The 23,814-nt window shown below is 48.7% G+C and overlaps 1 protein-coding gene across 1 annotated transcript; it reads right to left on the bottom strand.

Moving 5' to 3' along the window:
• Positions 1–961: 961 nt before the first annotated feature.
• Positions 962–23,814, bottom strand: MRPS5 (mitochondrial ribosomal protein S5). The gene is made up of 12 exons (XM_002709581.5): positions 23,552–23,814; positions 20,363–20,443; positions 17,262–17,399; positions 15,714–15,839; positions 14,134–14,367; positions 12,144–12,178; positions 10,285–10,375; positions 9,091–9,137; positions 8,589–8,646; positions 7,912–7,974; positions 3,858–3,994; positions 962–1,312 (listed from the first exon to the last, which is right to left on the bottom strand). The coding sequence occupies exons 1-12, from the start codon at positions 23,607–23,609 to the stop codon at positions 1,088–1,090; spliced, it is 1,293 nt and encodes a 430-aa protein (XP_002709627.2). The 5' UTR covers positions 23,610–23,814; the 3' UTR covers positions 962–1,087.

The following is a 23,814-nucleotide window of genomic DNA, read 5'->3' as shown; positions in this document are numbered from 1 at the left end:
TGACACAGGTGTCTGAGCTGTACAAGGGCTTCAAGGAGCCCTCAGAAAGAGGCTGCAGCAAGCCATTACTCATTGTTGATTATAATAGAAAAGAAAATCTCAGCAAGGAAATAGAAGACATCAAATCGTAGAACTGAACACACATCGCTGATACATAAATACTGAACGGAGGAGCTCAGAGCAGAATGGAAAGAGTAAACTGTGCACGTGAAGACAAAACGGCAGAATTACTGAACCTCAACAACAGAAAACAGACGGGAAAAAAATCAGCAGAGCCGCCGGGGCTGGCGGGCTGTTTCAGAAGAACTCACATGTGTGTCACCACTGTTGCAAAAGGAGGCTATGGATGGGGATGAAAAAATATGCAAAAATGTAGGAGAATAATAGTGGACTCCACAGAATGGGAGAAGGCTTTTACAAACTATATATTGAATAGGGGACTTGCATCTAGGATATATAAATAACCACCGCAACTCATTAATAACACAAATAGCCCAATTTTTAAAATGAGCAAAGGATCAAATAGAAATTTCTCAAAACTACCAAAAAGCAAATTTAAAGATGCCTAACAGTACTAGCCATTAGGGAGATGCAAGTCAAAACCACAAGGAGGCAGCACTCCAAACCGAGACGGCAACACACAGGCGAGGAGCTGGAGACAGCCGCACACACCCCAAGTGGGAACATAAAATGGCACAGCCATGGGGGAATGTCCGGCAGTTCCTCAATGTAGTCGACTTAGCAGCTCTGTAAAATGCAGCAAATATTTATTCATTTTGGATGAGTTGGTACTTATATATATATATATGTACACAAGCTGTAATTATTATTGCAAATAATATGATATATATTATTATTGAATGGCCAGACCATTAGCCCTAATTTGCTAGTTTAAGTGAACATTTAAAGTAGTTTTCAACTGAGATATGCATGTAAAGTTCCCATCACACTGACTAGCATATACCACAAGCCAAAGACATTTATTTTCAACAGAGGAGTTAAGGTAAAGCAATCCCCTCCCCCCCCCGCCAAGGGGTGAGAGGCTGAGTCTCTGCACTGGCGCCGGCACACAAGGCCAGGAGGAAGGCTAGGTGGCAGCTCGCTTTAAATTCGCCCACACAGAGCGCTTCAGTCCCTGTGCGGCCTTCACTTCTTGCCAGTCCAGTTTGATGTCTGGAACCTCATCCTCGGGCTCTGGATCCTTTCTCAAGGCCCCCTGTGGGGAGGCGACCACAATGGGCAGAGGGCCACATTCTTCCCGGAACTCCACAACGTGCAGACCCTTCTTATCAGCCAGCTGTTGATGGGTTTCCTAGGCAAGATCGAATTGAGAACGCCAGTTAGGTCTAGGAAGTACGTCCACACTGAAGAGCTGCAACTTCAATCAGCCAGGGGGAATGAGCAGTAAGGGTGAGAAGAGCCTGTGGGAATCTCAATACCACTTCAGCTGACGCCGACACACACTGCGGCTCAACCACGGTAACTGCTATGGGTGGAATCACCTCGGCCCTACCTCCCCATCCCACTCCTGGGATGGACGAAGCCCTGGGTCTCTGATTTCTCGACTTCCAAACTCCTAACTACGTGCCATGCTATGTCCAAAAGTGAGCTTGAATGTCACCAAGCCCCTAGATCTACCTTCACCACGCCCTCAGACCTACCCACCAACTGACACAGAAACAGAGAGAGAAGACACTGGGGGCGCTGCAGGCATTCAGTCAGCACCATGCTGGGATAAACCACCCGATTTTTTTCAATTTAAAAAATTGCAAGGAAAATAAGAAGGGAAACCACAGATCAAGAGACCTAAAAAAAAGCAAAAGCTTAAACGTATTTACCTTTGCCGCAACCTGATTCAAATAGTGTAGAAAAAAGTTTTTTAAATCTGATAAGTAGATCGTTTGCATAAACACTGATAAGACAGTCAGTGACACTGAGTTACTGTTACCTATTTTTGGCATGGTAACAGTACCGTGGGGGTGCCTTGTAACCTTTATCTTTCACCAATACACACTGAAGTACCTGTGCATGAAATAGAAGGACATCTGAGATCTGGCTCAAAATAGCTGAGCCTGAGTAGGAGTGGTGAGGCGAAACACACCAGGACGTGACTGGGTGAGGGGCCATGGGGACTGCAGAGAGAAGGCGTCTGGAAACAGGCAATATGTAGAAGACAGTCTATTCCCAGTACCAAAGGACCTGAGATATTCAATCCCAATTTTCCAGAACTTATGGTTAATTTATACTATTCTACTATATGTTTAACGTCAGAAAAGAGATGAGCACTTCATAAACAAAATATTTATTTAAATCAATCTTACAAAGGCATGTCACTTAAATTGGTAGTTTTTTTTTGAGTGACATATTAAATATGCAACTTTAAAAAAATTGTATTCATCTTTCTTGAAGGACAGAGAGAGTAAAACATAGAGACAGATGAAGAGAGATCTTCTGTCTGCTGTCTTACTCCCCAAATACCCAGAACAGCTAGGGCTTGGCCAGGCTGAAGCCGGGAGCCCAGAACTCAATCTGGGTCTCCCATGTGGTGGCAGGCACCCAAGAACTTGAACGATCATCTCCTGCCCCCCAGGATGTGCGTTAGCAGGATGCAGGACACGTGATCAGAAGTGAAGAAGCCAGAACGCAAACCAGGCACTGACATGGGCTATGGCACCCCCGGCAGCAACTCTACCACTAAGCCAAGCACTCACACAGCACCGGGGCATTTCAGAAGAGACGATACACGGTAGTTACATCAAAAGGCTCAAAGCAGCAACCAAAAGCAAACCAAAAAGCAAACACATAAAACACGTCTGCTGTATCATAACTACGTACTAACTAAACAGCCGTATATATCAGTCAGAACTCTAACAACAAGCTTGAATTTAGAAGTGCTTTGAAGGATGTTTTAGATAGTATTTTCTTGAATTTTTCTATTTTAGACAGAGACATGTAGTAAAATTTTTCCTGGCATCATTTCATTCAAAAGCAGCCATCACACTCTGCACACGTCAGGCAGCCTGGGGAAGACCTCAAGGAGCAGGGCAGGCGGGACGGCTGCTCAGGAAGGGGCTAGTCACCGCCCTTCGCTCTGCCACCGACTGACCGTGCGCCAGGCCCAGCCTGAGGTGGGCAAGCTGGCCAGCAGCCCCGGGCTCCCCCGTTAGGGGAGACAACGTGGCACATTCAATGTTCACAGCTCGCTACCGACTCAGATGTGAGCTGGTCCCGCTCCTGGTGTGCAGGTGCCCTGAGGCTTTCCCCTCGCCCCGACTGAAAGGGCTGCAGTAGGAAGGGCCTGTCTCTTCCTGCTTTACGTTTCCATACTGCTGGAGCTCTGCCACAGTATGTGTTCTTTCTGTGAAGCAGCAGACTGGAACAAGCAGCTTTTAAAAAATCCTGAATTTTGTGGGGCAGATGTTTGAAGCCCACATTCCACATCAGAGTGTCTGCGTTCAAGACCCTGCTCCACTCGGATTCCAACTTCCTGCTCACGTGCACCCTGGGAGGCAGCAAGTCTCTTCCACCCACATAGGAGAACTGGGTTGAGTCCCTGGCTCCCAGCTCTGGACTGGCCCGGCTATGGTTGTTGTAGGCGTCTGGGGAGTGAACCAGTGAGGGGAGATCTTTCTCTCTCTGCCTTTCAAATAAATTTTTAAAAAACTTTAAAATATTAAACTTTGAAGCTTCAAACACGCACAGAGTACCGGTTTCATTAACTAACTCTTCAGGGGATGAGACGAACTGGATGCAACCTCAGAGGGCAAAGAAGGCCCTGTCCTGCAGGGGGCTCGGCAACACGGGGGTCTCAACACATACCACAGCCACACTTGTTTCAGACCCTGGGCCAAGGTTACCTGGCGGGAGAGCCCCTGGAAGAGGCCCCGGGTGAGGTTGAGCATGTTGACGGACCCGGAGACCTTGGCATACATGTCTTTAATGCCAATGAGCCGGCAGATGGTGATGATGGCCCTGTGGCAGCGGAGGCCGTACCCTGGAAAAGGGGGAGAACCAAGTGAGACACCCACCACTGGCTTCCACGTGGCTTCCACTCTGGGTTAGGGAAACCAGTTCACCTTCTGGCTTCACCACTTCCCAGAGCGTGACCTTTGACAACTTATTAAAATGGAATGCTATAGGGATCAAACAGATAATACAGATATTCTCTTGAACACATTTAGCTTAAAAAAAAAAAAAATAGGGCTGTACCCAGGCATAGCAGATCCTGAAAATCCCTGGCACCTGAGGATGCAGGGACACCTGTGCTCCCTCCTTGACTGCTGGTCTGTACTCCAGGGATGTCCACCTCCTCCCCCGGAAAACGCTCCTGGTTTCAGTAACACCCCCTCTCCTGGATTCTCTCCCAGCTGCGGCCTGTCCTGCTCCTCTCCTTGCTGACTCTACCATGTGGATGGTCTCTTCTCCAGCCAGCTGTCCTGCTCTTGAACCCCTGGAATTCCCTCTCCAGAAGAGCTTTAAAAACATATACCAAGCACTCTGCTCCCCACTGAAGCCCTCCATTCTCACTGTTCTCTGAATTAAACCCTCCACTCCTGAATCCTGCCCACCTCCTGGACCTCCCTCTTCCTGCTGGCCTTCTGTGTTTGAGACTTCCCTCAGCTTTTTGGCTGTCTCTCACCTTGTAGGTCTCATTCGCATTTCTCCACCCCAGAGTGGCATCTCCTCTGTAAAAGCTAGGCTCCCTTAGGCCGGCGCCGTGGCCCACTAGGCTAATCCTCCGCCTAGCGGCGCCAGCACACCAGGTTCTAGTCCCGGTCGGGGCGCCGGATTCTGTCCCGGTTGCCCCTCTTCCAGGCCAGCTCTCTGCTGTGGCCCGGGAGTGCAGTGGAGGATGGCCCAGGTGCTTGGGCCCTGCACCCCATGGGAGACCAGGAAAAGCACCTGGCTCCTGGCTCCTGCCATCGGATCAGAGCGGTGCGCCGGCCGCAGCGCGCCGGCCGCGGCGGCCATTGGAGGGTGAACCAACGGCAAAGGAAGACCTTTCTCTCTCTCTCTCTCACTGTCCACTCTGCCTGTCAAAAAAAAATTAAAAAAATAAATAAATAAATAAATAAATAAAAAAAAAAAAAAAAAGCTAGGCTCCCTGAGGGCCAGAGCCCTAGCTCATCCCCAGAGCCTAGCTCAATCTCTGCCAACATGGCAGGGAGGGAGGGAGAGCAAGAGGCCCCAGGGTCAGTCTTTTTTTTTTTTTTTTCTTAATTTTTACTTGTTTACTTGAAAGTCAGAGTCACAGAGAGGCAGAGGCAGAGAGAGGGGTTCTCCATCTGCCAGTTCACTGCCCAGATGGCCGCACTGGCCGGAGATGCGCCGATCGGAAGCCAAGAGTCAGGAGCTTCTTCCTGATCTCCCACGTGGGTGCAGGGGCCTGAGGACCCGGGCCATCATCCACTGCTTTCCCAGGCCACAGCAGAGAGCCAGACTGAAGAGGAGCAGCCGGGACCCGAACCAGTGTCCACATGGGATGCCAGCACTGCAGACGGCAGCTTTACTTGCTATGCCACAGCGCCAGCCCCCCAGGTTCAGATTCTAACATTTTCATTTGCCAGATATGAAACTCAGCAGATCTATTATTCCTTTTTTTTTTTTTTTTTTTTTTTTTGACAGGCAGAGTAGACAGTGAGAGAGAGAGACAGAGAGAAAGGTCTTCCTTTGCCGTTAGTTCACCCTCCAATGGCCACCGTGGCCGGCGCGCTGCGGCCGGCGCACCGCGCTGATCCGATGGCAGGAGCCAGGTACTTATCCTGGTCTCCCATGGGGTGCAGGGCCCAAGGACTTGGGCCATCCTCCACTGCACTCCCTGGCCACAGCAGGGAGCTGGCCTGGAAGACGGGCAACTGGGACAGAATCCAGCGCCCCAACCGGGACTAGAACCCAGTGTGCCGGCGCCGCAAGGCGGAGGATTAGCCTATTGAGCCGCGGCACCAGCTCAGATCTATTATTCTTCATCACTCAGTATCTGTGTGTAAAAGCACTTGTATGGATACAAGTATATACCATATTCTCACCCACACCTGTCCCTTCTATTTGAAAGCCAATTAACTGGAGACTCCATAGCTATGCCGGATCAAGTACTAGGGACTTCAGAGTAGAGCTAAAGGCAATTAACAATGGCATTTCTTGTTCTTCTGTGTGCAGTTACCCACATACAGAGCTGAGTCCATGTGTGAACACATGCATCCGTGTGCAGACGTGCACAGCTGCACACACACCGAGAGAGACCCACAAGAAAGGGGTGTAGGGCAGATTTTGGAAGGACCCGGGAGGCAGCTCTTCTCTTCTGCTGCTCACTGGATGACCCTGGGCAAGACGCCCTCCTGTAACCCCTTCTTGGCAAAGCTGTTGTAAGCGTGAAGGGAAAGTATGTATAATACCAGGCACCAGACGGCGGGAGACTCTTGTGAATGGTGGCTGCTGTTTGGCACATACACAAAGAGCCATATAACAGTGACCCTGGTCCTATGGTCATTAACATACAGGCAGGGACTACGTAGAAGAACTCTTGTTAAACAAAAGGCACGTGTGTGGGCTTGTACAGGAGACACACTGCAGTGCTGTGTGAGAAAGTGAATATGGTCTGGTACCCACGGAAGAAGCGTTCCATGGTGGGACATCTGGGAATGTCACACTCCCTCACTCCCTCAGGAGAGTCACAGGGTACAGCAGTGCAATCGAGACATCGTGTGTTTACCAAGACACACAATGTTTTTTGCATCTCCCACTTGGCACCCTTTTTGAAGAATTATTATCTCCTCACTGAAAGGCACAGGAACAGGGCTCAGAAAACGTCTACTTGTATATTTATATAGAAAATGTCTATAAATGTCTGCTTAAGCTTCAAAATCAGGATATTCAACCCCAATACACAAGTAATGCTTTAAACTATAAACCTGAAAAATGCAACTCTGATTAGATGATAGATCAAAAAGGTACCTCCTGCAATTAAATTAAAATTACAGATGTTCAAAAATCATTCAGATATCATTCAGTGCAAATGAACACTGTCCAACAGATATATGAAGTGAGCCATAAATGGTAGCTCTATATTTGTATGCAATTTAAAATTGCTCTCATGAATGTATTTTTTAAAAATTAAAGTAAAATTAATTTTAGTAATAGATTTTATCAAGCTAACAGGTCCACTTTTAAAAATGTACTCAATTTAATAATATTTCTTAGATATTTTATGTTCTCTTTTCACACTAAGTCTTTGAAATCTTATGTGCATTTGATGCTTATGCATATCTCTCAATAGCACATTTGAAGTGCTCAGTGGGCACGCTGGCTCCCAGATACCATGTGGGAAGCACAGGTCTAAGACTGATGTCTAACTGCTCAACTCAATACTTTTTCTGGTGACAAAATGGCTGGCTTGTATCAGGCATTTGAATTTTAAAGTTCTATGAAGTCAGAACATTTAAGAATCCTATACCCAGAGTCCACTGGGCATGAATGCCACAGCCCTGTGACCCTGAGCCCTGTCTCTACTCGTCCACCAGACAGGAAGGGCCCCTCTGCTCGCCTGCTGTCCAGCGATACTTGGTGATGAGCACTGAGTGGCTGGTACTGAGTAAGCTATAAGCATGAGCCGTCTGACGGCGTCAGTGAACGCTCTGGGAAGAACTCCTCGGCGGCTGTTCCCCATCACACTCTGCTCCTCCCACCTGGAACCACCTGAAAGCGCTTGTGCCCACGGGAGCCTGCGTGGCACGACCATTTCGTACTTCCCCAGGGGCCTCATCCCTCTGAAGCTTAACTTGGGACTTTTCATTTCAGTGTTTGCAGGATGAGTTTAAGTGAAGGTGAGCAAAAACGGAGGCGGGAGGCGAGGATGGAATTGCTACAAGTTCTCTACTCTATCTTCAACAAATAGTCATGAGCTTTTCACATTACCTCTGGGTTGTTTCTTCATCCTGATATGTGTCCTTTTAAATCTTAAAGAAATGTCATGGAATACTGGAGGGAGAAAACATAAACACAAGACAGATTAAGTGTGCGGCTTTGATGCCCGTGCAAATATAAAAAATGGCAACACATGCTATCCTCAGCAGCCAAGAAGAATGGCATGCTCCCACACACTCATTTCGTAACTCCCCAGCTGTAGTTTGTTTCCAGCTTGTCACATATTTCTAAGAATGCAGTAACACAGAAGCACAAACAAACCCATAGAGATATATTGCCACACATATTTACTTTTGCAAGTAAAATCCTGCAGATTTTTAAAAGACAGGGGAACTGGCACTGTGGCAGAGTGGGTTAAGCTGCTGCCTGTGATGCTTTTGTGGGTGCAGGTTTGTGTTCTGGCTGCTCCACTTCCTATCCAGCTCCCCGGTAATGGCCTGGAAAAAGCAGTGGGAGATGGCCCAGGTTCCTGGACCCCTGCCAACCATGTGGGAGACCTGGATGAAGCTATTGGCCTGGCTCAGAGATGGCTATTGTGGCCACTTGGGAGTGAGCCAGCAGATAGAAGACCTCTCTCTGTATCTCCCTCTCTTTCTCTAACTTTCAAATAAATAAATGTATCCTTAAAAAAAGAAAAGAAAAGAAAAGAAAAAAAGACTAACACTCACTTGTATGGTCTTCGTATCGTTCTATGTAATGCAAATAGTGAATTGCTTTGTTTTTAGCCTGAAAGAAAGAAGGAAAATAGATGCTTAAATCTCTTGTCGAAATTGCCATTTTCACAGATTCCAAAGTACTTTTTATAAAATATAGTTCACCTATGCAAAGATTTTAATATATACTTCTAAAAGATAAAGTTATTAAAAAAAGGTAACCACAATATCACAATCACACCTTAAAAATGAACAATTCCTTAGTATGCATGAACATGCGGTCAGTATTAAATATACACAACTGTCTCATAAATTTAGTACATAATCACAAATCTGATAAAAAATGATGCAAAAGAAAACAGGTATTTCTGAAACAGCTTTTTATGAGATAATCTTTGCCAGCAAGCCTCATGGGAAAGTTGTGGGACAAATAACGATTTTTCTGCAATTCCCATGGTGTCTAGCACATAGCTTGTTGATCTTTCACTGGGTGCCCACAAAGGAAGAATGTACCTACTTTTCTGAAAGCATCTATTCGTTCAGTGGCTTTCCCAACAGCAAAACCTTTAAAACAAATAGCAAAAGCATGAGAAGGGAGACCAAGTTAGCATGGAATGTGCCTTTTACCACAGCCCAAGTTTCAGCTCCTACAATGTTTCATAGCACTTCATGTATCTACTTCCTACCAAAAAATGGCCATCCAAAACCAATGAAGGTACAATACTTGCTTGTAAAATGGTGCCCAGACTCTCACAATGAAAGAAACACATCTTCTAAAAACTGGGATTGTGTGCAGGCTTACTTAAAGGTCTCCCTCTTTCTTTTTTTTTTTTTTTTTTTTTTACTTAGCATGATTTTGTAAGTAATTTTCTCATTTTAGCATATATGCTGACAAAGCAGTACTGTAATTTTCCACAGTTCTTTGAAAGCTATAGAATATTATTACACTGAATGGCTATACTATTTTTTAACCACAAATCTATTGAATACTTAGTGTTTTATCCCCTAATTTTTCTCTAGTGTTCATAATACAATAGTGTCTCAAGCCTTTTAAAAAATCCAGTGTTGGGGCAGGCATCTGGCCTAGTGCAGGGGGGGGAACTTCTGGCCCACAGGCCTATAGAGCCTGCAAAATCATTGCATCTGGCCCTACCAAGGCAACCGCAGGCAGGACTCAAAATTCAGTTCATCTATAGCAGGCTAATTTTTAAGTTGATAATTCTGTATGGCCTGTGAATGATGTTATAAATACCCAAGACGACCTTGGCAGAAACGGGGTTCCCCATCCCTGGAGTGGTCAGAAAGCTGGTTAAGACACCTGTGTCCTAGACTGGAGACTGCTGGCTCTGATTCCCGGCTCCAGCTTCCTGATGAAGCAGACCATGGAGGAGCAGGTGACGGCTCAAGCGACTGGGTTCCTGTCACTCACATGGGAGATGTGGACTGTTCTGGGCTCTAGCCCCAGCTGCTGCAGGCACAGGGAGCAAAGCAGTGGATGGGAGCCCTCTCTGCCTGCCTGTTCCAAGTGAATGTAGGAGGATTTTTGTCCTTTCTAAGGGATTCCACAGCTTACCATAGGTTAAACCACAAAAAGGTTTAATCAGAAGAAAAAGTCCGGGCAGCAGCAGGAACTCAGGGGCTCCCCAGGGCTACGTGTCCTTGTCCTCCCTGCCCCAGCACCCCCACAGCCCATGTACCATCACACCCTCACCTGCAGCCCCCTTTCCATTCCCCACAGCGACCAGCACCCGGACGGACTTCCTCCTTCCTTCCTTTGCCGTCATATTAAAAACGTTCCTTACCTAAAAGACAAAATGTCTCTTCACCATCACACCTTCATAAAGCTCTGACGGAGGCAACTGGAGGGACCTAGCTTATTCTCTCTCTCTCGCACACATACACACACACACACACACACACACACACACACAGAGCGACTTGGCAATTACCCTCCAATTCCGTGAGTACAAACAATAAACTTGGTCCAAAGGAAGCCTCCCCCAGACTGCTTCTTCAGCAATAATGTGAAAAAGACTTTCTCTTCCTATTTCACAGAGTTATTAGAAGATTCAACTGAGATAACCTCACAAGGAATGTGGAACTATACAACTCAATATATGTTATCTTTATGAAGGTACCTCAAGGAAGAAAACAGGTGCTGACTGAACTCTGACACCATTTATTACTGAAAAGACATGTTCCAGTATCAGAGATGTGAAAATTATGAAAAACTGGGCATCCTGGAAAAGATGAAATACAGTCTATAGAAATAATTATACAGAATTGCACCTCTGTTAAGGAGGCTCAACTGAGAACAGAAAATCTCAAGTATCCGCTCTGTATGAACGAGAGGAAAATCCGAGCTTCCTGGCTGTTGTAAGGCAGGAGCTATGAGGCTGCTAGTAGCACAGCTCACGCAGCAGCCAGCTCTCTGGCTCTCGGCGGCCCCTCTCCCATAAAATGGGGTTAAGGGAACAGGGAGCTTGAGTCCACTCCCGTGGATAATCGCACAGGAAATCACTCACATGTGTAAAAATTCTTCAAAGGGATTAACTTCCAAAACCTATAAGCTAGGATACCAATGATGTAAAAGGACACATACTTTAAATTCTATAATGCAATGATATTGAATTAAGCAAGGCCTGATATCACAAATTCAATATCCCACAGGCATTTAACAGTTTAAGCACGCAGCACCAGCTCAAGAGGAAGTTGACTGTTTTAGGAAATGCCCTAAAAAGACTGAAGACAGGGAGCCAGTTTTGAGGGTCTGCAAGCAGCCCGCGAGCCCTGCCCCATCAGGAACTGAACAGTCACCATAACACTGAGCTTCCTACCGCTGCTCCTACTCTTCCCAATCTCTGCTCCCTAAATACATTTAGCTTACAATTCACAGACTGCTAATGCTACTTGAGCTTTGGGAACAAAGAAGTTTAACCATAATCTCCAAATTTGCTATGCGCCTTACACTGGGGTCACCTTGCCATCAGACCTCAAGTTGGCAGTTCCGCTGGAAAAGGCAGCAGTGGGGGCCAGCACTGTGGTGCAGTGGGGTTAAGCTGCAGCCTGCAATGCCAGTATCCCACACTGGAGTCCTGGCTGCTCTGCTTCCCATCCAGCTCCCTGCTAATGTGCCTGGGAAAGCAGAAGATGGCCCGAGTGCGTGGGCCCCTGCCACCCACATGGGAAACCCAGATGGCGTTCCAGGCTCCTGGCTTCAGCCTAGACCAGACTTGTTCATTGCAGCCATCTGGGGAGTGACCCAGTGGACAGAAGGTAGGTAGATGGGTCTTGGTCCTTCTCTCTCTCTCCCTCCCTCCCTCCCTGTCATTCTGCCTTTCAAATAAAATATACAGGTCTTTAAAAAAAGTTTAATTTTAAAAAGGGCAGCAGTTATAACAGTCAATATCAATAACTAAAATTAGTTTCATTATTCCCTTATAGAAATCGGCTCTGGGCCTTGGAAATAGTTATGCATCAAAGGCCTGTCCCCAGAGATACTGCCCTACCCCTCAACCCCACCCCTGCCTCTCCAAAGGCTTAAGCAGTTATTTAATTCAGCATGCCTACCTCCAGTACCCGGGTATCAAAATCTTCATACGTTTCTGCAGGGAGAGAAGAAACAAGCACACAGATAAAGGTATCCGCATCACCAACAAATGAAGGCATTTTCCAACACACGTGCCGTCACAGACCTCCAAGTGAGGGGCTCAGATCTCTGGGTGCCACTCTCAACGCCACACCCTGGACCCCATCATTACTGAGACTGCTCTGCCAGTAAATTCATAAGCTCAGCTACTGCCAGCCGTGCCGGACCTGCCTGCCACCCGAGCGCTCGCTCTCTTGGGCTGCCGAGGCGATAGTCCCTGGCCACTGTTTTCCCTCTGGTCCCTGGGGGTCCTCATAGCCTCTCACACTCAGCCAAGGCACCAGAGTCCTACAGTCCCACCAAAGCCTGCCAGTCTCCTCAGCTTCCTCACACCTCCCTCCCGCCACTGCACTATCCAGCCTGGAATCCAAGCAGCTCTCTGGCCACGCCTGGCTGCTGGGGGCAGCTGAAGAAGTGAAACACAGCACACACTTGGGCCACACAAATTCATGGTGTCCAGTTCCACCGGGGCCTCCCCACTGTCTGCTGGCTTTTCTGTTCTTTTACTGGGTCTCTCTCCGCTCACCACAGCAGCTATTTCATTTTCTTTTATTTATTTATTTTTTTTATTTTTTTATTTTTATTTTTTTGACAGGCAGAGTGGATAGTGAGAGAGAGAGAGAGACAGAGAGAAAGGTCTTCCTTTTGCCGTTGGTTCACCCTCCAATGGCCGCCGCGGCCGGCGCGCTGCGGCCGGCGCACCGCGCTGATCCGATGGCAGGAGCCAGGAGCCAGGTGCTTTTCCTGGTCTCCCCATGGGGTGCAGGGCCCAAGCACCTGGGCCATCCTCCACTGCACTCCCTGACCACAGCAGAGGGCTGGCCTGGAAGAGGGGCAACCGGGACAGAATCTGGCGCCCCGACCAGGACTAGAACTTGGTGTGCCGGCGCCGCTAGGCGGAGGATTAGCCTAGTGAGCCACGGTGCCGGCCCATTTTCTTTTATTTTTTAAAGCTTTTTATCACAGACAATCTCAATTGTACAAAAATAGGACAACAGAATCAAAGTTTCTGTACCCATCAGTCAGCGTCAACAAGGATTCACCCAGGGTCAGTTTTTGCTCTAAGCTCTGCCCAGCTCCTTCCCCTCTGTGTAATTCTGAAGCCTGCCAGCTCCCTCACCTCCACACCACAGAACTTTCTAGGGGCCAACGTCACCAATGCCCTCTCTCTCACAGCGGTGACTCCAGCTTCTCCACCAGGCACCACACGACAGCCACCTGTTTCCTGCAGACACAGGCTCGCAGGAACCTGCACCCTGCCTCTGCTAACTCTGCTCCTAGGCCCGGGCGGCCTCGCCCTCTGCCAGGCTGGACCCGCTCACCTGCATCTTGTTGTCTCCACCTCTCCCTTCCTCTGGAAGCCAAACTGCTGTCCCTTCTTCTACTCATTCGTAAGAATGGGCTTTCCAGATGACCTTTACTTTTTAACACACTCAAAAGGGAGGAAAACTTTTATTTGGCTTAAAGATCACCACTCTTGGTTTCACGTGCACTTTTATGAGGCTTAACGAGAGCTATCAGGTTTGCTGACTTTTGTTACTGCAGGCAGCATTCGCAAGCCCTGAGAGTCCAGAGGGACCCCTGCAGCCAACTGTGTTGGGAAAGCTGCATCCACAGGCAGCTCCTCCAGACCCGTAATGTGCGTTACCACATGTAAGGCTCCGGGAAGCCACATGATAAAGACCTTGGGAACCCAGTGTCTGCCAACCTTTTGGGAGACTACTCGGTCATGAGCCTCCAGCATTCCATAAGGTGCCACGGAGATAATACCGTGGTGAATTATCTCAAAGATACACAGATCATCTTTTGGAAAAAGGTAATTTAAACAGAGAAGCAAATAAGATCATTTCAAGGGAATTCTGAACCACAAGTACTCTGTCACAAAGGCAAGCAAAACCAGAACTCTGCTACCTCCGTTGGGACCAGGGTCAGGGGGCCCAAGACTGACGCCTCCCCACGTGTTGCCGCTCCATCCTCGCTCCCGTTTAACCTTCGTCTTCCTCTTCCGGTCCCACTCTTCTCTCTGCTGGATCATGTCGGCCTCCACCTTCGCCTGCTCTTCCTTGCTTCTCTGGGTAATGGTCTGCACTGCTCCATTTTTCATAAGAGGCACATTCAGACCAGGCCACAGGAAGCCAGAACGTCCTAAGGGTTTAACAACATACATAAGTAAGAATTTCTAAAGGCATTTTTTACGTGTTAAAATGCCAGGCAATATCATACATAGACAACAAAACACGGCTGGTGAGCTCGAGCTCAAGCTAATTTGATGCCAGGTCATTCGGCACTATCCAAAACAATGTTAAATGCACCAACCACACAAGCTAGTAACTCCACTTCACAGCATTACCTAGAGAAACACTCACAGGTAAGTACAAGGCCCCTGTGTGCCGACAGGAAGTCCATGGAAACATTATTTATAAAGGCCAAAAATGCAAGCACTCTAATTCTCCATCGAAAGGGGAATGGTTACATGAACAATGAGGAATGAACTTTGTGTACAAAATCAAAAGAACAAGAAAGCTCTGGAGAGCTGCGAAGTAATTTCCAAGATCTGATCCTGAGCAAAAAAAGTAAACTGCAAGCCAGCATACACCATATGATACAACTTATGATTTTTAGAAAAGGGGGAAAGTCCTATTTCTTTTGGTGTATTTAATGCATATAAAAGCATTATAAATACTGATGGAAAAAACAAAAAAGGCCAGGGGTTTCCTCAGGAGAATGGGAGTGGGGGAGACAGAAAGGAATTGAGGAGATTTTAGGCTTCTCTGTAATCTTTGCATTTTCTTCAGATAAAGTATACCCACATGGTTTTTCTAACTCAAAAGATGCGGGTAATTCATAAACATCCGTGTAGACACCAACACTAGGAAGTTCAGTACAAGGTGCTTTGTTCCGGGAAGACTGCTACCGCGGAGGATGACGTGTCAACAACCACAGCACAACATGGAGCAGATCAAGCACACAACATGATGTGTATTCCTCAGAAAGCACACGTATAAACAGTCGTGTTGTAGGGGCTGGCAAACCAAGGCCTCCAGGCCACTTGTTTTTATAAATGAAGTTTTATTGGAAACTGCTGTTTTGGCTATGGCTGTCTTTGTGCTGTCACAGCAAGGATGAATAGTAGCAAAAGAGATCATTAGACTCACAAAGCTGAAATATTTACTATCTTTCCTTTGCAGAGAAAATTTGCCAACTCTCCATTTATTTCATCTTCCAGCATGAATTCTAAACTCTTGGAAGACAGCAATTGACAAAAGAAATTCCACACAGGGACACTTAAAATTCACTGAATAACTGGATGAATCCCTTTCTATGGGATTTTCCTCCCCAGAATCCCCAAGGCAATGAGTAAGCCATCCAGCGAGACTCTAAAGTTCTCCATGAGAAATGTTTTGATGCTTCTAGTTTGTAAAACATCCCTAAAAAGGAAGTTAGGGGGGAAGATTTTCAAAAGCACTGTAACTTCTTATAAATAACTTTACCTTCACCAATGATCTGACCCCTGTTCAAATCCTTTCTTCTCTTTCTCTTTGTTCTTTTGCCTCTTCCTTTTCTTGCTCCAGCGCCAGTCTCTGCTAAAGCACCTTTCCATAGCTCGTCTGCTGTCACTGTAATGAAGCAGGCCTTTTACAAATGCTATAGTTTTTGAGCAATGGTCTATGATCTTCTGTTGAACGACAAAGCCAGAGAGGCCAGCTTCCCCACATCGCTGAGGGAATGAAAGCAAGACTGAATCAATGTCTGCATGTACCGCACGGTTACACTTGGAACGCCGGGGCAGAAAATCCCATTACTTTCCCCCACAAGAGACGACCAACAACTAAATCCTACTCTCTTACCAGTAGATTTGTTTTCCTGGCATTTTAACTGATGCAGGTCTCTTCCCTGTCCTCTTTGCCCCCATTGAGATAATCAGTAACTAACCTTCCTAAATACAGCTTTCAAAGTCCACATGCAAGGCAACATTTTAGTCTGATCCCAGATATCTTAAGGATTTAGACCGTTTGCTATATTCTGTAAATGCTTGAATTATGTTTACTTCAACACAAGACATTCAATTCACCTTGAACTCTAGTCAAAGTCTACCCAGTATCTGGGTAGAAATGAGTATTTAGGGGGCCAACACTGTAGCGTAATGGGTAAAGCTGCCACCTACAGTGCCACCATCCCATATGGGTGCTGGTTTGAGTCCCAGCTGCTCCACTTCTGATCCAGCCCTCTGCTATGGCCTTGAAAAGCAGCGGAGGATAGCCCAAGTACTTGGGCCCCTGCACCATGTAGGAGACCCAGAAGAAGCTCCTTGCTCCTGGCTTTGGATCAACCCAGCTCCAACCTTTGCGGCCATTTGGGGAATGAGCAAGCAGATGAAAGACCTTTCTCTGTATCTCCCTCTCTCTGTAACTCTACATCTCAAATAAATAAATCTTTTTTTTTTTTTAAATGAGTACTTAGGGGTCTACTGGTTCATATTTGTATGTACTTTTTGTCTTTTATATTATGTATGGACCGTGGCACTGCCTAAGTACTGCTTAGAAGGCCACGGAGAAATACACAGGACACTGCTGCGTAAGAAACAGAGCAAACCCGGTATTTCACCTGTAGGAATAAAGGGGATTGTTTTCATTTTTTTTCTATATTTACTGAATAATCTGAAATGATCATGAACTATCTCTATAGTCCTAATTTCTTTTCATCTCCCTAATGCTGAATTGTGACTTCAATCCAAATTTCAAGGCCAGCTCAACTAAGGCACAACCAACCAGCGCATGGGTACATTCTGGGTGTGAATCTAAAACAGCAGGGGATCTGGGCCACGCTTAGGTGCCCAGTGAGCGGATCAAAGTAAACCAGTGCTCTTCAAGTGCAACTGGTAGCATGTGGCTTATTTCTAGCAATATCTTTAATGGTTCATCATAAACTAATCACTAAAATACTAATTCATTTATGAAAGAAGAAGAAAAACTCAGAGACAAAAACACCTTTTCTTTTCCTGCTTCCTGAAGCGGGAAGATCGTGGCCATTCTACGTACATTTGGTGAAGAAGCTGTAGGCTCTGTGCTGCTGGCCCGTCCAGGCACTGGGAGAAGAAATCCAGCACTGTGTCTGCAGCGCGAGGCTCAGGCTGGCGTCTCCACGGCTGTCTCTGCTTCCCCGCGACGACACCGGGCCTGTGGGCAGATGGAGCACAGCTGCTGACGCATGCACGCCACGGCGGTGGAGAAACTGCCAGCACCAAGCATCACCAACAAAAACAAGTCACCAACACCCTGCACTTTTAAGAATCAGGACAGTCTTTCTTTTGAAACTAAAGCAAACTTGTGACTGATAACAACACAAATCCCATCCCAGAGAAGCTGTAGTGCCTCCACATAATAGACACAGCTGTCTGTGAAGACGACATCCACACCACGGTTTCTGCACAGGCCACTCTGGGCAAACAGCGCCCTCTGCTGTCTGCAAATGACCAGGTTAGAGGCACAAAGTGAGAGCAAAGCGCACAACAGTGAACGGAGTACCCCATTTTTTATGATTAAAAAACAGAACAGGAGGTAGGAGTATAGTTCATAGACTAACTCCAGGAGTACATACAAGAAACTGGTAACAGTGGATGCCTGTACGAACAAAATATGCATTTAAGGCTGTCATTGAGGAGCTTGCATTTTTCTGGTTTTTGGAATTCTTTTCACCAGACATGCACACGTGACTTTTAAAAGCAGCCATATGCTGGAAGCAGGCACGTGATCAATCCCACGGTGGGGGTGTCCTGTGAGGAAGAGGTAGGGGAGTGCAACAGGCAGATGCCAGGACACGGGAGCAGTCCGACAAGAACAGCACGCCCTCCCCAACTCTGCATCTGGCCAGGTGGCCGGAGGCTACGGAGAAGTGACGAAGGGGTGAAGATAGCTCTTGGGAGAAGAAAGCTTACTCAGGAACTACAGTTATGTTCAAGTCTAAGTAAAGTTAAGAAGACAGCAACAGCTGCTCCTCGATCTTCAATGGCAATCAGAAACAATTTGGGTATTAGGGAGAAAAGGTTGCACTAATTTATCAAAACAGCTACATTGCATAGAGATACTGAAAAAGATAAAGAAATGATCTTTTTAATCTCTAAAGATCACTTAATGACACCCTTTTGTTTCACAAAAGAAGCACATAGGCCCATGAAGCTAGGGACTGGCCCAGGGTCTGAGACTACTTAGTGGATGGGACTGAAACACCAATTTCAACTCCAGATGAACTACTCAAGTGCATGGAGGCAGAGCTCAGATGACACACTGAGGTCCTCTGAACCTATTAGCTCACTTAATAAATTACTCAATAGAAAGTAGTTAGAGGGGCCGGCGCTGTGGCGCAGCAGTTGAAGCCGCAGACTGCACTGGCTGGCAGCTGCTCAACTTCCAGTCCAGCTCCCTGCTAATATGCCTAAGAAAGCTGCCAAGATGATCCAAATCTCGAGGCCCCTGCACCCACGTGGGAGACATGGAAGAAGCTCCTAGCTTGCAGCCATTTAGGGAGTGAAGCAGCGGATGGAGGATCTCTCTCTCTCTCTGTTTCTCCTTCTTTCTAACTCTGCCTTTCAAATAAATAAATCTTTAAAATAAAAAAAAAAAAGTAGCCAGCGCCGCAGCTCACTAGGTAATCTTCCACCTGTAGTGCCGGCATCCCATGTGGGCGCCGGATTCTGTCCCGGTTACTCCTCTTCCAGTCCAGCTCTCTGCTGTAGCCCGGGAAGGCAGTGGAGGATGGCCCAAGTGCTTGGGCCCTGCACTCACATGGGAGACCAGGAGGAGGCACCTGGCTCCTGGCTTCAGATCGGCGCAGCGCACCAGCCGCAGCGACCATTTGGGGGGGGTGAACCAATGGAAGACCTTTCTCTCTGTCTCTCTCACTGTCTAACTCTGCCAGTAAAAAAAAGAAAAAAAAAAAAAAAAAGTAGTTAGAAAATACTGCTTTTCTTCCATACGCTGGTTCACTTCCCAAATGGCTGCAACGGCCGGAGCTGGGCTGATCCGAAGCCAGGAGCTTCTTCCAGGTCTCCCATGTGGGTGCAGGAGCCCAAGCCCTTGGGCCATCTTCTACTGCTTTCCCAGGCCATAGCAGAGAGCTGGATTGGAAGTGGAACAGCCGGGACTCAAACCGGAGCCCATGTGGGATGGCGGTACTGCAGGCAGAGGCTTTACCAGCTACGCCATAGTGCCAGCCCCAGTTAATAACATTTTAGCCTATAGAGATCCAGTTGTTAAAAGCAGAGAGAAATTAACCTGAGTTGAGAAATACCCACTTCAATACACTGCTGCTCCCAGTGACTTTACATAAACTCCGTGTGACTTTCACAGGAGGTGACAGCTGCTGGCGCTAAGTCACTTTCTGAAGCCCAGCTGCAGACTGTCGTCACCACCAAGCGGGCGCCAGGGCCCTCTCCGGGGCTAGTCCCTCCATCAGGGGCTCCTTTCGGCCATCCTACACACTCTCCTCTAGGCCCCACAGCAGCTCAGATGGAGACAACGCCTGCCTCACAGTACAGGGCAGGGTGAGCAACTCGGGTGTGAACGGACCAACCCACAGGCCTGCCGGCATCTCTCAGTCACACGCGCCTGATGGAAAGGCGCTCTGGGGGTGAACAAAGCCCAGCCCTCGAAGAGCTCCGGACTCAGGGACACATGAGGTTCCGACTCTGCTCCGCGTGGAAGAGGCAAGACTGAGTGACCACAGCACAGCCTCGGCTCAGCAGGGGCTGGCTCCGACTCTGTGGAGAGCGAGGGGCCCACACTTGGGGGGCTCGAGGCCTAGGCCTGTGGGACGTGCAGCTACCACCAGCTCAGGTCCCATCCCGTGTGATCCTGACCAAGTCACTGAAGATACGCTTCCCCCACGCAGGAAGAGACTCCCTCGGATAAACGGCCGTGAGGACCGACCAGGACAGCGCGCTTTCCTCCTCACAGACGGGACTGCTGCAGCGGCGAGAGCCTGGAACTCTAACAACTGATCACAAAATGCCTGAAAAACACTCGGGACTCCAGACCCCTCCACTACAAGCAATGCGCTTCATTCACCTACATGTTTAAAAACTACGGAAACCACGCTCACCCAGGATCTTAGGAGAAAAGGCAGTTGGAGAAACGAGCCTCACCATTGCTGAGAGCAGTCTTCCACGCCAAAACAGAAGCTGCTGGAAAGGTGTTTAGGGAAAGCTGCCTGGACCACAGAAGACCTGTAAATTGAAAGGAAAACATTTTAAAGATACATTTCTACATGAGGAAAAAGAAAGCTTTTAAACTGTAACCCACAAGATTAGTAAGGACAGAATACAGGAAGCATGCCAAGTGAGTGACTTCTGGGCGCCACGACTACTGGCCAAGTACCCGGCATCACACCCCATCCTCTCCCTTCACCCCCACATCCAACCAGTTACCAAGGCCTACAGCGCCTCCTCAAACACCAGCCCATCCAGCAGCTCACCCTGGCTTACAGCCTGCATGCTCCCCGCGCAGGGCACAGGCCTCCCCTCTCAGCCGCACGGTGGCATCAGCCTCCTAACTGGTCTTCCACCTGCTTTCCAGCTCTCCCCCTCTAACCTGCCACCTTCCTGTAACAACAGCTTGGTCACTTCAAGCTCTGATAGATCACTCTTGGGCTCCCTACTGGCTGCTGAACAAAGTCAACCCTCGTTGGCGCAACCTGCAATGGCTACACAGCCCCAAGCACCCACACCAGCCTCCTGTCTCATGTCTCTCCTCACCACTCTCTCTACAAGCCAGGCCGGAAGTGTAGTCTCAAACCCACTCTGCTCTTGGCACTTTTGCGTCTCTGCCAGGCTCTTGTGTGAACTGTCACCTCCTGGGGACAGCTTCCTGATCCTGCAATACTCCTTTCTCCCTCTGAGACAGAAAGTTTGCATATCATGTATCTGATAAGGAAACCGATCTAAAAAATACAAAGAACTGTTACAGTTTCTTTTTTTTATTTTTAATTTTTTATTTTTTGACAGGCAGAGTGGACAGTGAGAGAGAGAGACAGAGAGAAAGGTCTTCCTTTTGCCGTTGGTTTACCCTCCAATGGCCGCGGCAGCCGGCGCGCCACGCTGATCCGATGGCAGGAGCCAGGTGCTTCTCCTGGTCTCCCATGGGGTGCAGGGCCCAAGGACTTGGGCCATCCTCCACTGCCTTTCTGGGCCACAGCAGAGAGCTGGCCTGGAAGAGGGGCAACTGGGACAGAATCCGGCGCCCCGACCGGGACTAGAACCCGGTGTGCCGGCGCCGCAAGGCAGAGGATTAGCCTAGTGAGCCGCAGCGCCGGCCAGAACTGTTACAGTTTCACAACGCATTCTAAAATGGGTAAAAATTTGAGTAGACATTTCTCCACACACACACAAGGGACAAATAAACACGTGAAAATCTGCTCCTTTTCCACCAGAAAAACGCAAATCAAACTGGCATACTGATCCTCCGTATCCACCAGGACGGCTATACTCAAAAGCGCAGAAAACAACAAGTGTTGGTAAAGAAATCGGAGCCCCCAGACGTTGTTGGGGGCATGTCTGGCACTTGGGAAAACAGCCTCGTGGTACCTCAAGAAGGTAAACACGGAGTTACGATTTGACCCAACAATTCCACTCCTAGGAATCTACACAAGAAAACATACACACGCAACAAGGCATGGCACACAGATGCTTACAGCAATAGTAGGCACGATCGCCAGTAGGTGGACACAACCCGGGTGCTCAAGTGCCGATGAATGGATAAACGAAGGTGGTATGTTCCTACGGACAGAGTCACTTGATCCTGGAAAGGAATTAAGTACTAACACACGCTACCCGGGCACAGATGAAACTTGGAAACAGGGAAGTCCGCCACTGAAGAACGAATGTTACAAGACTTCATTTACCCCAAGTGCTTGGGCCCTGCACCCCATGGGAGACCAGGAAAAGCACCTGGCTCCTGGCTCCTGCCATCGGATCAGCACGGTGCGCCGGCCACAGCGCGGCGGCCATTGGAGGGTGAACCAACGGCAAAGGAAGACCTTTCTCTCTGTCTCTCTCTCTCACTGTCCACTCTGCCTGTCAAAAAAAAAAAAAAAAAAAAAGACTTCATTTACATAAGATGTCTAGAACAACCAGGGAGCTACGTATAAACAGTCGATGGGTGGTTGCCTAGAACTGGGGGCAACAAGGGGCCGCCAGGTGATGCACGAGGTACACATTTTCCTTGGGGGGGTGGGGTGAAAATGTTCTGCACTTGGGCCACCGACTGCACAGCTCTGTGAATATACTCTAAAAAACCTGAGCCGAGGGGCCGCTGCTGTGACGTAGCAGTAAAGCCACAGCCTGCAGGGCCTGCATCCAATGTGGACGCTGGTTCGAGTCCCGGCTTCTCCTCTTCCCATCCAGCTCTCTGCTATGGTCTGGGAAAGCAGTGGAAGATGGCCCAAGTCCTTGGGGCCCTGCACCAGCATGGGAGACCAGGAGGAAGCTCCTGGCTCCTGGCTCCAGATTGGTGCACCTCCGGCCATTGCGGCTGATTGCGCAGTGACCCAGCGGATGGAAGACCTCTCTCTGTCTCTACATTTCCATCTCTCTCTGTGTTACTCTGCCTTTCAAATAAATAAATAAATCTGAAAAAAAAAAAAAAAAAAGAGCTGAACACTGTCCAATGCCGCCACAAGTCAGTTACAGAAAGGGACTTTCTGGTTTTCGGAGAGGAGGGGGAGGTCTTTGGATTCCAGAATTCCAGAAAGCCGGATCGTGGGCCTAGGGTAAAATGGAACAGGGAAGGCACGGATGATCACGAAGCGGGTCCTGGAGGTCAGTTACGCACAGACTGCCCTTCCCCGGGCTGCACGCCCCCTGCCCCCTGCGTGGCGGGCAGGAGGGTGACAGCCAAAGGCACTGATGTTCCAACCATGCCGTCCGTTACCAACGGAAACCGACACTCTTCCCACCCGACTCCAGCCGGAGGGCGGGCGTCTGTGTTCCTGCAGCCTCGCTGGCGGGCCCCTGCCTAGAGCCCCACGTCGACATCAGCAAAGAAACCTGTGGGTCGCGGTCGCCGGGAAGGCGACGCCCGCCAATTCCCACTCCCCTGCGCCGAGCACGCACAAAGGAAACCTGGTGAAGGGTGTCCACTTTACCTTCATTTTACAGGCAAGGGCCGCGTAGCCTAGAGAGGGAGAGGATGCGCGCAAGGTCACACAGCGGGCTCGGCGGGATGGCAGCCCGGTCTGAGGAGCCGGGGGCTCTCTCGCTTCCCTCCCCTTCCCAGGAACCGGGGGCCCCTGCAACCGCCCCGCTCCGAAACCCCGTCCCCGGCCTCCCGGCGCTCACCCGCCTGCACCCCACACAGTCCAGGGAGGCAGCGCGCGGCTAGCACCGCCGCCGCCATGCTGGAGCCGGACTGGAGCCTCTGCCGCCGCTCGGGGCAGCCTTCCTCACCGCCTATCGCGACTGCTCCTCGACAAACGGCGAGGCTCGGCCCGCGGCTGAATTACTGCGACCCGAGAGCCAAGCCTCAGCGCAAACAGGGGTTGGAGGAGGACTGTCTTGATTAGCCACGACGTTGCCCGAGTCCGGCGCGCCGCGGACAGCCC

Source organism: Oryctolagus cuniculus, chromosome 2 (genome assembly GCF_964237555.1).
Source record: "Oryctolagus cuniculus chromosome 2, mOryCun1.1, whole genome shotgun sequence".
In the NCBI taxonomy this organism is placed as follows: domain Eukaryota; kingdom Metazoa; phylum Chordata; class Mammalia; order Lagomorpha; family Leporidae; genus Oryctolagus; species Oryctolagus cuniculus.
This window is presented reverse-complemented; position numbering and strand designations above follow the sequence as displayed.

What these genes read in the sequence shown, in the direction of transcription:
- MRPS5 (XM_002709581.5), bottom strand. Translation starts at nt 23,609, where the DNA reads ATGGCGGCGGCGGTGCTAGCCGCGCGCTGCCTCCCTGGACTGTGTGGG. An exon ending in TTGATACCCGGGTACTGGAG is followed by an intron (nt 10,376 to 12,143) that starts GTAGGCATGCTG and finishes TTTGTCTTTTAG; the next exon opens with GTAAGGAACGTTTTTAATAT. An exon ending in GAATGGAAAGGGGGCTGCAG is followed by an intron (nt 9,138 to 10,284) that starts GTGAGGGTGTGA and finishes TTTGTTTTAAAG; the next exon opens with GTTTTGCTGTTGGGAAAGCC.